This window comes from Plectropomus leopardus, chromosome 2, assembly GCF_008729295.1.
Source record: "Plectropomus leopardus isolate mb chromosome 2, YSFRI_Pleo_2.0, whole genome shotgun sequence".
Lineage (NCBI taxonomy): Eukaryota > Metazoa > Chordata > Actinopteri > Perciformes > Serranidae > Plectropomus > Plectropomus leopardus.
The window spans coordinates 20,612,831-20,626,424 of NC_056464.1; the positions used below are offsets into that span (position 1 = coordinate 20,612,831).

Genomic DNA, 13,594 nt, shown 5'->3' on the forward strand with positions numbered 1-13,594 from the left:
GAACTGTTAAAAAAAACACGCTAATATTTCCAACAAATTCACTGTAATAATTCAACAATGTAAACTCTGTTCTGTTCTGTCCATAAATGCTCTTTCATAACCACTGCTACTATCCACAGTGTCAAATTAACTGGCATGTCAAATTGTATCAAAGTTTATATCCAGTTTGCAAAAAACAATTATTGCTGTTTTATTAAACAATGTAAGAAATAAATGATTTCATATATTAGGCTGACCTTGAAAATATCCTTATCGTCCTTTTGCAGAGACTGAACTTTTTGACTGAAATGTTCGTAGACATAACAATTCTTAATTTAATGTGATTACAAACAAATGAAAACATAGTTATGATTAATATAAACTATTTCTGCCAACATCTCTGCCTAAATCCTACACACTGGACTATTAATAGTAAATAAAATATTGTAGGCAACATACATCTGTTTTAATCCTCTGAACCCTGGATTGACATCAGTTTTCTTTTGCTGTGTTCAAGCGCCGTTAAGTGATTTGACCTTTTGAAAAGTCAACAAAGTGGTTTGATTTCTTTTAAAACATGGGGGAAAAAGGCAATGGCCAGCTTGCAGATAAATGTCCCACCAAATCCAAGAAAATTTACCTAAATATTTGTCTTTCAAAAGAGGGGAGAATTATTAGAAAATAATGCAAAAAATAGGGGAAAATGCCCAGAAAATCTTTTAAATTAAAAACATTTTATTTTTAAAGTAATATCACAGAAATAAACATTATAAAATCCATGATATAATTTTATATCTCTATCTATCTATCTATCTATCTATCTATCTATCTATCTATCTTATTTTTTTAAAGTTATTTTATTTTTTGTTGTGGGCTTTTGAAAGTCATTTTCTGGTCATTTTCTTGTAACTTTTTTTTTTTTAATTTCTTTTTGCTAATGTTTGGGCCATGTTTTGTTAGGAAGCTTCAAATCAAATCAAAACTATTAGCTCTGGTTTCAAGGGGTTAAAGATAATAGCTGTCTCATACTTCAGTTTTTGTTACAGAAGTTTTTTGTACAACAGCACCGGAACTTTTAACTCTTTATGTATCACTCCGCTTCACAGCTGTTCTAATTCGTTAATTAGACCTACATTAACGTCGGTAGTTCGCCTATCTAACCTGTAGATTGTGGTGTAACTGACTGCTCTGTTACCATGGGGCAGGAAAAAAGTTGTGGGGGGAACTTCCACACTTCTCGGGGCACATGCAAGTGTGCAAGAGCTGTCACACTGTCTTCCGTCCTGTTTATTGTGTTATTAGTGAACAGTTAGGCGGAGCAGGACGCTCGGCTACAGCTGTAACAGCGGTGCTCCTCGACAAACCGCGGTGAGGGCTTTTCTGTGTTGTTTTTAGCTTAGCTGCCTCAGTATTGCTAGCTGGCTAAACCTCACAAGGTGCCCCAAGACTGTGCAAAACTACTATGAAGATGTGGCGCAGAGTCCAGGAGCCTTTTAAACCGGGCACGGGGATTTTTGACAGTGGCTCGCTTTGCAAGGACTCTTTGCTTGACCTGTCCTCTCCTTCACTGGACACAGGAGCCACAGTTTCCTCAGCTGGAGGCCGGAGACTGCAGCTCTGAGCCGGTAAGGATTCATTCATCAAACAATATACAACAGGTTGTTACAGTTAACACACTGGCATCTCACTGGAAACATACAGATACTTGTCCATGATACCAGGCAGCTGCCCTGCACATAACAAGTAGACCTAACTAACACCAAGTAGCAGCTAGTTTATCAGTTGCTAGGCAACACTGTCACTTCCATGTACTGTGGCTTATTTCTGTTAACTAATAATGAGGCCTGTTGAACTGTTTTATGAAATCAGCATCACACTCGAGGTCAGGCTGTATTGTACATCATCATGGTTTTGATTATCTACGACTGAATCAAAGCTGTGATGATACAGTACAAAACACTCCCTCCCCTGTGACCTTGCTTAAATACATTATCCCTTGGTTGTTGTGCTGTTAACTTTGAGTGTTTCTGTACTGTAAATCCTGCTGAAATGCAGGTGAAAATATTTCTATGTTATGTGTACCTGAATCCTGTGTTGTAAAACCTGTGTTGATGAGATACAGGTGATTTTTTTTCTACTTATCGTGCTGTTGGCTTGCAGGTGAGTGTATGTCTTGGTTGAAAAGCTGTGCTGGCGTTAATTTAGTGTACCTGGGTCCTGTGTTGATGAGATACAGGTGAATTTAACTCTACCTAGTGTGCTGTAGGCTTTGAGTTGTGTAAATCCTATTTAGATGCCGGTGAATAAATGGCGAAATTCGGGGTGTAAAAATGGAAAAATGCCAGTGCCGAATTTTGTTCCCAGCCCAACCATGCACAGACCTGCTTTAAAAACAACAGTAGTCTCATAGTTAATCAACAGAAATTATTGGGAAAAAATCCCACAAATAATGAATTGTGGTTTATGTTCCCAGATGTTTTGATATATATATGATTTCAATCAAATGCATTCAGGATGTGATTTGTAAATTAATTTTAAAAAAAACCCTGAACATTAATTTGATGGGTAAAAATAAAAAAAGTCATCATGATACATCAGTGAAAATAAAAGGATAGGGGAGCAGTTCACTGCTAAGAAAGTGACTCGTCTTCAGAGATTATTTACATTTAATACCCTCTCATAAGATGCATCTTTTTCTCAGTCAGATTACATTTACTCTAGGTTTCAAATCTTTAAGAAAGCTTTAGAGAAGCAGAATTAATGTTATAGATCAGCGGCATATCCATCCTCTAATCCTGTGGATTACTGCAGTTCTACTTTACTGTATCTGTTTCTGTTAAGGTGCTAAATTTGTGACACATTTTTCCTGATTTTATGTTCTCCAAACATGTTTGTATGCTCCTATAATGTTGGTTATATAAACGTTGAAGGCGTTATGATGACTGAGTGAGTGAAGCTACATTCACATGTGTGGATCTACAGGGGTGCGTAGGGGACAGGTCCCACTAAGTATTTTGAATGTGCATTTGTCCTCCCAAATAAAAACATGAAACAGAGGACGTTTACAAAATTAAAGACATTTACACCATAAATTGATGCAGAAAATGCACAAATTTGTGCGTCAAAAAATCACCAGAATGCAGGAAATTATATGTTTGATGCTCAAAAACCCACCCCCAGTTTCATAAAGGTGTCCCAAATATTGAAATAAAACCTTTGCCCTTGGCTACATATAGAACATAACCTCAACAAACACTCTCTAATTTAGACAAATTATTACCCTAAATAAACTATTTGTTCTAAAATGAATACAACCCAAGAAACGTTTCAAATTTGTTTTGTCTTTTTAATAATTACCGTCAGGCAAAACCCATATGACCATTACATTTATGACAGGTATTCTTACAGTACAAGACAGAACTCAAGGGGATCAGAGCCGGTGGCATGGCCACACCTGACCTCTAAAAAGTAAGACATTCATCGTCATTAGATTGTTCAAACTTTTACATAGAGTTCACAAATGTATCTTGCATTCGACTCGTATCAAACACAACAGTTTTTCTTGATTACCTAGCAAATTCTAAAGACCTTGATAGAAACAGCAGAGTAGAAAAAAACATTGTATAACAAGCAGAAGAATTCCTGATTTTTTCTCAATTTCCTGTCAAGATGCAAGATGTACAATATATTGCTTTCAGGTGCTCAACTAAAAATGGGTACCCCAACACATTCTTCTGTATCGCAGTCTGCCCTTTCACTCGCTTTCCAGCTCCTGTAGTTAAAGGGGAACTACGCCCATTTTTAAAAATCATGCATGTTATTCCTATGGTCTAACATAGTCCAAATCATATATGTAAACTTATACAACTATCTCCCAAATCCAAAAAATCGACTGTTAAAACTACAAATTTTGACGACTAAGTATAAAGTCTGGAGCTGCTCCATAGGCAATGAATTTGCAAGGATAGTCTAGATGATACTGTTAACCCTTTTCCACCAACAGGGAGCTGGTTTCGCTCTGGTTCTCGCACCTCATTTGAACCATTTAGAGCATTTTGACCATAACTAAATAAGTTCTGAAAAGTTGGTCCTCAGCTGGAACCACAAGTCACATTATAAACAGTGTGTAATTTGCAAGTTGCTGTGTGTTAAGTTGCTGTGATTCAATTAAATTGCATTGTTAATGCTGAATTTAGGGGGACTGTCAAAAGTTGCATTCATTGTTGCTATCACAACATCCTGAGGGGACTGAACAATAGAGACGCTAAGTGAGAAATTGTCAGTCAAAAAAAGAGCATGCAGTGCTCCTATTACATTGTCGGTTAATGTCCCTTGTTTGGGTAATGACAGAGCAGAGTTTGCCAGTAATCGATGTGATCTGCCATTTTGCTATGACAGTTTATTTTTGTTGTGCACGGTGCAACACTTTACATTGGTGACAGATTCTTGATAACAATGGTGCTGTGTAAAACTGGTGGGAATGTGGTGGAATCCTGAATGGAACCAGTTCAAGAACCAGAGCTGATTTGGTGGAAAAGCAGCCAGAGGAATTTTCTGAGTATATGGGTACATCTTCTGTTTTAGAAGTGAGGACGCTACAATAGAACAAAGCTCAGTTGGAGAAAAAACAAACTTTCTGTGGGTCCACAAAATCAGTCTCCAATTCATTGTCTATCTAGCTGCTCCAGACTTTGTACTTGATAACATCACAAGTTTCAGACATTTGTCTCTGGTTTTGAGAGAGTAGCTCATGTTCACAAATATTGACATTTCCCAGGCCATGGAAATAACACTGTAATTAATAATTTAGGTGGTATTCCCTTCAAAAACACAGGCGCAGTGTCTCAGACCCAGGCTCAGACTACTCTAACCGTTACACCACAGGGGGAGCTGCCATTTAAACAGGATACAGGAGCTAAAAGATGAACAATCACAAAGATAGGACCAACAATAGTAGCCCCTCCTCAAAAGTGCAGCTTTCCATCACTCATCATCAATCAAGTGTTTTTCGTGAAAGTGAAACATAGAATGACTACAAAAGAAACTAAAACAAAAAACTATTTCTGTTCACTGAGAGTGCAGGCCTCGAGCCTAAGACACAGTATCCAGTCACAGCAGTACAGTTGAGGAGAGGACATGATGAAGTACAAACGACACAGGAATGAGTATTAAAAGTTTCCATAACTGACATTTCACAATAATTGAAAAAGCTGAACAGGAGGCAACAAAGAGTCTGGACTTTGGTCACAAGATTCATTCTATTCAAGTGGAACTACACAATAATGTGGAAAGATGTACCTCTTATAATACTTAGTGCATTGCTATCAAATGTAAAGTCACATATAAAATGTACATTAACGACATTATTGTGATAAAACTTCTCTAAAATCCAGAATCCGTGTTGCCTCTGAATGTAAAATGCTGTTTCAGAAGAACGCCTGGTTGGTTCCAGACTCAACAGACATGAGCCTGATTGTTTTTAAAAACACGGACACACAACTTGGTGTTCAGCAGGATAGAGGCGGACCTGCTCCCACAGTCTTCAGGCCATTAACCGATATGCTGGTCCCACAGGCCGACAAACCTGTGGCCTCATTTATGAAAAGGCTTTTGATTTTTTTTTTTCTTTAAATCAAACATAATCCAGAGCCGCACGAACATATTATTTATAATTATTTTCCTCCAATTCACCTTGGCAACATTACAGTGTGTGTATTATTATTATCATCTGGATTATGCTGCTAAAATCTTTACCTGAACTCATGATTTTGGCTGTCCTACTGCCCCCGTTGCCATCTTTTTTTAGATAATTATTTAAAACTGATTGTTTGATGACATCTGGGAAAACATCAGAGAACGTTTTCATAAATGCAGCCTTTAGTTGCCACGCACAGGTCGACATCACAGCGAGAGGTACCTAGGCAGACCTCTGGGTATAGAAGAGAATATAGGCCTGAGTGTTGCACACTTCCTCCACACTGCAAACCTTCATCTCAGAGTCATTACAGTGGACCCAGAAACCTGAAGACACAAAAAAGTCAAACAAAAAGGTTAGCAACAGAAAGACAGGATGTCAGAGGCCAATCTGAATCGAGTGTCGTCCTCACCTCCTTCTGTATTGTAGCAGTATGCGGTGTAGTGCCCTGAGCCGAAGCCTTTACCATGATGCATAACAACAGCAGACAGATCGTAGGTGTAGCCTCCTCTGTGGACAGAGTGACCTGAGCCTGTGCAGCAGTATGGTTTGATGTTCAGAACCTGGTCAAAGGCCACATGGACGCCGATTTTCTCCCTATGGTTCCGCCCCGACCATCTGCCGTGCAACAGGGACTAGTTAGCCTCACAAAGACCCACAAGCACCATGATAAACAAGAATGCTCCTGTACTTAAAGGAATACTTCTGTATCATAACATTGTGGGTAGTAGATTAAAATGAATTGTGGCAAACTTCCCACTATCTCACCAGCACCCAGACCTCCCTGCACATCTCCCAGCTCAAATATGGAAACTACAGATCTTCCCTGGCTTGAGGGCTGTTGCGCAAACTTCAGCTTGTTCTTCTACATTTTCGAATGCCCACCACCACCACCACCACCACCAGTCACAAAGAGCACAGAGAAGCATCCCTGTCTCTCTTTCTAAGTCAAACGGAACCATAAAACTAAGCAGTGCTGATCATATAGGAACCAAGATTATTTCCTGTGTTGCCTGTATCTCACTTTAAATGTTTTCAGAAACATATTTTAGTGCCCTGTTTAGATGTAACCCGAGATTGTTTGTTAGCCAAGTTTGCATTATGTCACGCACCATCGGAAGCATTTATTGGTCCCGTGTGCACAGTGCGTAGTGGTAGTTGTAGATTTTCTACCCTTGAGCAAAAGCAAATGCTGCATCACTATTCTCATTTTTCATGAAAAGACCATCTTTTCAGCAGTAAAATAGTTCTCTTGAGCACTCTGATTTCAGCTATAAAAAAGAAACATGATAAAAAAAGATTGGCTTTCTCAAATAATCGTTTAAAGTTATTTAACGTGCAGTAAACATTTTAAGAAAATCTGCCTGTAGAGACACTTGCCTGAAGCGTTTGAGGTGCAGCCGTAGAACCTGAGGTAAACGGTAGATCAGAAGCTGCTTACGTGCCTCTGACAGAACTAAGGGTTTGTGGGATGATTTTCGTCTTCTTTCTGACAAACCATGAAACAAAGAGATATAAGTTAATGTGCAAAGCAATTCAAATGCATATCACTGACATGAGGCTTTGTTTTAGTGCAGAAGTGACACACTTGCTCACAATATATGAGGCTTTGCAAATAGACAGTTTCTGTAGCTTTCATAATGGAATTTAACTCTGGAAATTATTTTGTACATTTACTTATTTAAAAGTCTTTTTTTTTTTCTCCTCCAGGCACTAATGTACTCTGCGGTCCAACATCCCATTTCTGTTTGTGATGGATCTTTATTTGCATAAGTATGTGGAACACAGCATTGTCAACAAGCTGCTAGTCAGACATGGATTTTTAAAAAAATATTATACAAGGCCTAAAAAGACACAATCAGATGCTACATGAATTAGATTATGTTAAATTGTGAGCAGACAGCCAGAATTATTTCAGACGTATCTTACTCCATTCATAAAAGGCAAATCTTAATAGATAAGAAAAAAACGGTTGTTTTGCATTAAAAAAAACCCTGCTGCCTTTGCTTTGCTTTGCATTGTATTGAACATTGTACTCACTGTTGCAGTGGTTGCAGGCATAGATCCTGCCTTCGAGAGCCTCCATTTCTGTAAACTTGGACAGCATCTCAGTGAGGGTGCAGCTGCGCTGGTAAGCTGTAGAGCCTGAGCCTTTGTCTATGCTGTGGTATCGCTCTGGAAACTCCAAAGACAGATCCCAGAACGGCTCAACTGTGTTAGACTTGTGCTTACAGGACAGACACGTCACCTAAAAACAAATACAGCCGAGAGAAAGAAAACAGGTGAAGCCTCAAGCTGTAAATAGTTGCAATGCTTGATGATGAGATTAAGTCTTAAGAAATTATGTGGATTTCTAAAAGGCATCACAAAGTTTGAAAAAAGCATCACAAAATATCTGAGTTTTAGGATGTCTAAAAAAATTACTGATCATTGTTGTAGAGTTAATTAATTAATATAAGTCAACATTTCTCTGTGGAACATGGTATTTGTTAATCACACTGCCATGAGCCCCTTTACACTGCCTACTCATGACTGGATTACTGCGCCGTTATGCTGCCTCACCGCTCTGTATAAAGTGCGACTGTGGAATGGAGGGACAGAGTGGTTTCATCAATAATCCGCTACGGGAGGTAGTAACAGGGTCAAAATGGTATTTGCATGAACAGGGTGGCCGGCAGGATGGGACTATGGGTGTGATATTTTGACAGCATGTTATCTGTGAAACCCACTGCCGTCCGAGCAGAGGACGAGATTAGCCGCCATATAACAGAGATGGCAAATGATTGTTATTAACATGTTAAGCCTTTGTTATTATTTAGAAAGCACAGCTGATGCATACATTACATGTCACAGTAAAGGCAGACACTGTTGTGTTTAACTTTACACCAGTCACACCTCTTTTGATTCAGCAATGCTGGCATGCAGTCTATAATCACACGATGGAATGGCATGATGCCACTGCTGTTGGTTCTGTGTAAAAACGCAAAGGAGGTATAAAGAAAGGACTTTTTAAGTGGTCCTACAGTGGTATCTCTGTGTGAAAGGGGCTATAGGTTTATATCAGTGACGCAGCCTCCTAAAAGTCTGTTTAAGTCATGTTCAGAATTAAATATAAATGATTTTTTGTCCACAATCACATCTCATTTATGAGGAGGAGACATTGTGTATTCTTCTCAAATATCTTGGCTACATTGTCATGAATTTAAAGGCAAGTTTGGAATAAACATGTTGCAAAGTGTCTTTATGGTCACATGTCTGATGCCTCACCTGGCTGAGTAGCTGCCCATGAAAGATGGTGTTGAGAACCTTTAGCACTTGCTTGGATAGTTTCCTCTTTGTAATGGGGATGACTATCCTGCGTTTGGACCCCTCTGTGTCTAGCTCCTGCTGCACCTTGTCCAGCAGTTCACACAAAAACTCCTGGGCGTCCTGCTGGTCATACCCACGGAAAGCTGGGATGAGGTTCCACACAGAGTGCAGCATGGCGAATGGAGACACTAAAGACCACCGGCCTGACCACATGACCCTGAAAAGTGTATGTAACTCATGGCAAAGTGACATCTGCTGGCGGGTGGAGCAGCGAGGCTCCTTGGGCTGGACCAGCTCCGAAGCCTGCGGGGAAGGCGGGGCACTTTCTTTTTGGCCAACAGGCAAATTCCAACTGCCTGTCTTACCCATGCGTCCAAGAGGGCATCCTGACAGTGCTGTGTTACCACTGCTGACTACACCTCCCGTCACACCCTTCACCCCCTGGGAGTGATTGGTCTTGGCCAGCAGCTCCTCGGTCTCACACAGGTCCAAAGTGAGAAAACACTCCCTGAATTTCTGCAGGTGGCTCAGCACTTGCAATATTGAGTTCATGTAGCATGTGTTCCCCAAATTGCGCAGACCAGTGACACCTGGAGCGAGTCTCCGGCGGGTTACTGCGTGTGTGGAGTAATACCTCCTCAGTTTAGCAGCTCTGCCGTTCTGAGGAGCCTTACGGGACAGGGTTATGAGGGAAGGCTTCTTGGGAGGAGGAGGAGGTAGGCGTTCTGGAGGGTCGCGAAATTTGCGAGGAATGAGTGTGATGGTTGAACGTGGCGCCTGAGTAAGAAGCCTAGCACTCTTTCTGGGAGGGACATTGCCAAGCTCTTCCATGAGTCTCTTTTTCACCTCTTTTTTTTGTCTTCTAGCTTCCTCAAGTTTCTCTTTACGCTGATTCTGCAGCTCCTGATGTCTACCGATCCAAGTCCGAAGCATCTTCCCAAGAAGTGCTTTCCTCCTGTGACGCGAGGCCAGCTGCATGGCGGGCTGTGGCCCGCCTTCCCCAACCCAGGAAGCACAGTCCCCCGCAGTCGAGGAGCGTAGCGAGCGCCTACCTGGGCTGCGAACGGTCGAGAGCGCCCCTCTGAGGAGTTTGAGGTCTCCCTCTGCGTTATCATTGAGTACATAGTCTCCACAGGCAAAACAGAAGACATCCAGCTCACGCACCTCCATAGCCAGTGGGTGGTGTGACTCCTGAAAGTGTTTGAGTGAGTGCTCCTCCATGAAACGTCCACAGGCCACGTGGGAGCACTTGAGGCAGGCCCACACTGAATCGGTGGTGCTGCAGTCCACACAGTGCCATTTTTGTGGATTGAGGATGGAATGGTCGTGGCCCAGACGAAGGCGTCCCACGTGCTTACAACGATCCATCTCTCCCGATACACATGAGGCCTCAGTGACAGGACACACGTCCTTTAGCCAAGCAGGAACTCATTCTGATGTGAGATTTACAGAGAAAATATGAAGGGGGATTAAAATCTGACCATACAATTATGATGTGTAAATTATTCAAATTAAAGAGCACGCGCACGCACGCACGCACACACACACACACACACACACACACACACACAGTGCTTAGAAAATGACAGAAAATTGAAAGGTTTCCTTACTATACAAAAAGTTTGCTCGATCAGGTTTGGGACAATACATCACAACATCTGCAGAGAACTCAACAGCAACATTCAGCGTGATCACCCATGTCCACCGTCATCACCGGCACCAACAGGAACATGCTGAGAAACAGGGATGAAATCAAATTAAAAGTGCACAGTTGCATCAGGACTCTGGGTAATTCTTGGTCTTTTACCAAAAAATGTTCAATTAAGTAATGAGACTAAACCTAGGAACGTCAAAAATAGCAATTTACAAACAATAAAAATAATCCATTTCCTGAAAAGACTGGTCACCACAAAACAACGCATCTCTCCACTTCAGGAATACCCAGCATTTGAGCAGTTTTCAAAAGCAAACACGTTGAAGGGCTAGTGTGTAGGATTTTTGACATCTAGCCGCTGAGGTTGCAGATTGCAAAAAACTGAAACTTTTTCTGTGTGCCCAGCATGTTGGTGGCTGGCGTGAAAGGCCCTATCTAGAGCCAGTGTTAGGTTTGTCCATTCTGGGCTACGGTTAATGGAAACAACACAGCGAACTGTGTGGAAAAGAACCCGCTCTGTATGTGGACATGAACAGCTCATTCTACAGAAATAAAAACAACTTTTTAAGGTAATTAAACACAAAAGAAAACATTAAATTATACATAATTTCTGCCAATACTTCCCTCTAAATCTTGCAAACTGGACTTTTAAGGAATCTGCTAGTGTGAAATAACATGATCCTTCGCATTAATTAAAATATGCATCGTTTAAGGTTTACATCTATCAAAAGGCAGTTTTTTTTATATGAACAAAATGTCTGTTTACAAACATTTACATTGAAAGCTGTATTAAAAACAATACCAGACCCTGACAACTGAACGTGACTGCAAAACTTGGGATGTCACAGTTTGACTGTGATTTTGCAGTGATGTGAAAAACAAAATATACCCACCTGCTCACCATGGCCTACAACCTCTCATAACTCTGTCATCTCAGCAATTGTGCAACTTTTGGTTACTTTTTCAGATTCGCTTTTTGTATTTGTTTTTTTATGTTGTTTAGTTTACTCTGCTATGTAATACATCCTTGGGTCTCTTGACAGGGAAGCAATTACTATGTTATTATTGTTAATATTATTATTATCAAAACCACTTGATGAACATGAGACTTGACACAGACAGTTTCATACAATACCTTTTTTCTCTTGTGTTTATTTTCCTTGACTTTACAGCCAGCTTGTGCTGTACAGTATAAAATAGATATTATGGGCCTTTAACACCCATTTAAACATGTAATATCAGGCTTTACAAATAAACTTGACCTGACAGTACCCAGGATAAGTATTACAGATCACTGACGACTTTGAAATAAAAATCAAAGAGTATAGTAGTAATTACTAAAGTATAGTGTATTTGTCATGTTGTCTGCTGGTAATAATTAAGTCTGATGTTTACTGAAAATATGCCTTCCCATTCAAACACGATATATGGTGCTCATTTCCACAGAGACAATAAATAAAGCTAATAAAAGGCCATACTTGAAGCCAGAAATGTTGACATGAAGGAGAACGGCTGCCTGTCCATTTAATTATGTGGTTAATCCACGTAATTGTCTACCTCGCCGGTACCAGCGCTGTGCTACACAGCCCTTTTTGCTCTTCTCATTGTGTAAATCATCCTATCGTACTTTTAAAACTACAATCTTGACGGAAAGACACCATTAATTTGCAAGTCGGTGCAACTGGTTTCTCGTTAGTTGCCCATCGTGCTATGTTGTGTTGTGCTATTGCCGCTGCGCTATTGCCAGTGTCTATTAACGCACGAGACGCTGATAATCACAAATGTTACATTATCACAATCATATCGTTATCTGTCCGTGTTTTAACGCCTGTCGCTTGGATCTGGCTGGCTGGCTGATAACGCCATGCTAAGCTACCCCACCATCACCATGTTCAGCCAGAACAAAGAGCAGTCAGAGAGCCACTCTCCAGGAACATCCACCAACTTTGTTGCTCTGAGGCAGCAGCTCAGCAAGCCATAAGTTAGCTAACCCCGCTAACCGCTAGCTACGGCGGCTCCGCGCAGGGTTAGCGCTGCTTAGCCTTTTGCCGTCCTCTCTATTAATGTACTTTGTTAAACACAGAGGGCTCGCCTGGCACCAAGCGGTCAACACTTACGGTTTTAGCTCACCACAGTGGCCGCCGTTAGCTGCACGGCTAACGCGTTTCTTGAGGACAATCGAAGTTAACCTAACGGTTGTTGTTGGTCGCTAACGTTCACTAAGTATTAACACTAACGGCTTAGCTCGCTAGCGAACTGCGCCGTCAACGGTTTAAAAACTCCCCGGTGACTTTCATCACAGAAAGCCGGTAAATGGAGCACACAGTAACCCCGGGCCTCATCTGTGTCCGGTACTACATTTGTAACATCTGATAAAAGCTGGGTAACGTTACCATCGCCAACATCCATCCATCCGGTACACTCAGAGCTGGTTGTTGTCCTCCTCTCACAGATTGAACAACCCAACTCTCGATCCGTGCCCAGACCCTGCCACTCTCATTGGACCGGGACTGAGCGGCAGCCGGCCTCTCATTGGAGGAGCGGCTGAACAACAGGCAGCAGGATGGACCGTCCGTCCGTCCACCCACCGAGGCCACATGGAACAATAAGCGAGACTAGACCGCACACCGGGCGGAGAGGACACCCTGAGCCCCTGACCCCAGTGTCCCCGAAAGCCCCGTGCTCACCATGTGTCAGCTGGTCTGAGGTAATCTGATAAAAACATAAGGGAATGTGAAGTTTGTAAGGACAGCATTAGCACAATCTGGTGTTAAGGCTTCTTGTATGCGGAGGGGACTTAAAAATCTAGACTTTGGGCCTCTGGCGCTGCAAATTAGGGACTGTTCTCTACTTATCAGAAGAAAGGAGTGGCTGGGGTGTTACTTCATTTTTGTTTTTTAAAACTCTCCCCTATAAATATTTTTCTTTAAGCCTCCCTCTTGACCCTGCCTTCACTA

The 13,594-nt window shown here is 41.4% G+C and overlaps 1 protein-coding gene across 1 annotated transcript; it reads right to left on the reverse strand.

Moving 5' to 3' along the window:
- Window positions 1-3,304: 3,304 nt before the first annotated feature.
- Window positions 3,305-13,096, reverse strand: usp49 (ubiquitin specific peptidase 49). Its single transcript, XM_042504568.1, has 7 exons — window positions 13,031-13,096; window positions 10,594-10,716; window positions 8,942-10,416; window positions 7,715-7,922; window positions 7,055-7,163; window positions 6,087-6,292; window positions 3,305-6,000 (listed from the first exon to the last, which is right to left on the reverse strand). Exons 3-7 carry the CDS (start codon window positions 10,349-10,351, stop codon window positions 5,897-5,899), a joined length of 2,037 nt encoding a protein of 678 aa, XP_042360502.1. The 5' UTR covers window positions 10,352-10,416; window positions 10,594-10,716; window positions 13,031-13,096; the 3' UTR covers window positions 3,305-5,896.
- Window positions 13,097-13,594: the final 498 nt, after the last annotated feature.

Coding starts and splice junctions, on each gene's coding strand:
- usp49 (XM_042504568.1), bottom strand. CDS start 10,351: ATGGATCGTTGTAAGCACGTGGGACGCCTTCGTCTGGGCCACGACCAT. Junction 7,164..7,714: donor TGCCTGCAACCACTGCAACA/GTGAGTACAATG, acceptor ATGGTTTGTCAG/AAAGAAGACGAAAATCATCC. Junction 6,001..6,086: donor CTGCTACAATACAGAAGGAG/GTGAGGACGACA, acceptor TTGTGTCTTCAG/GTTTCTGGGTCCACTGTAAT.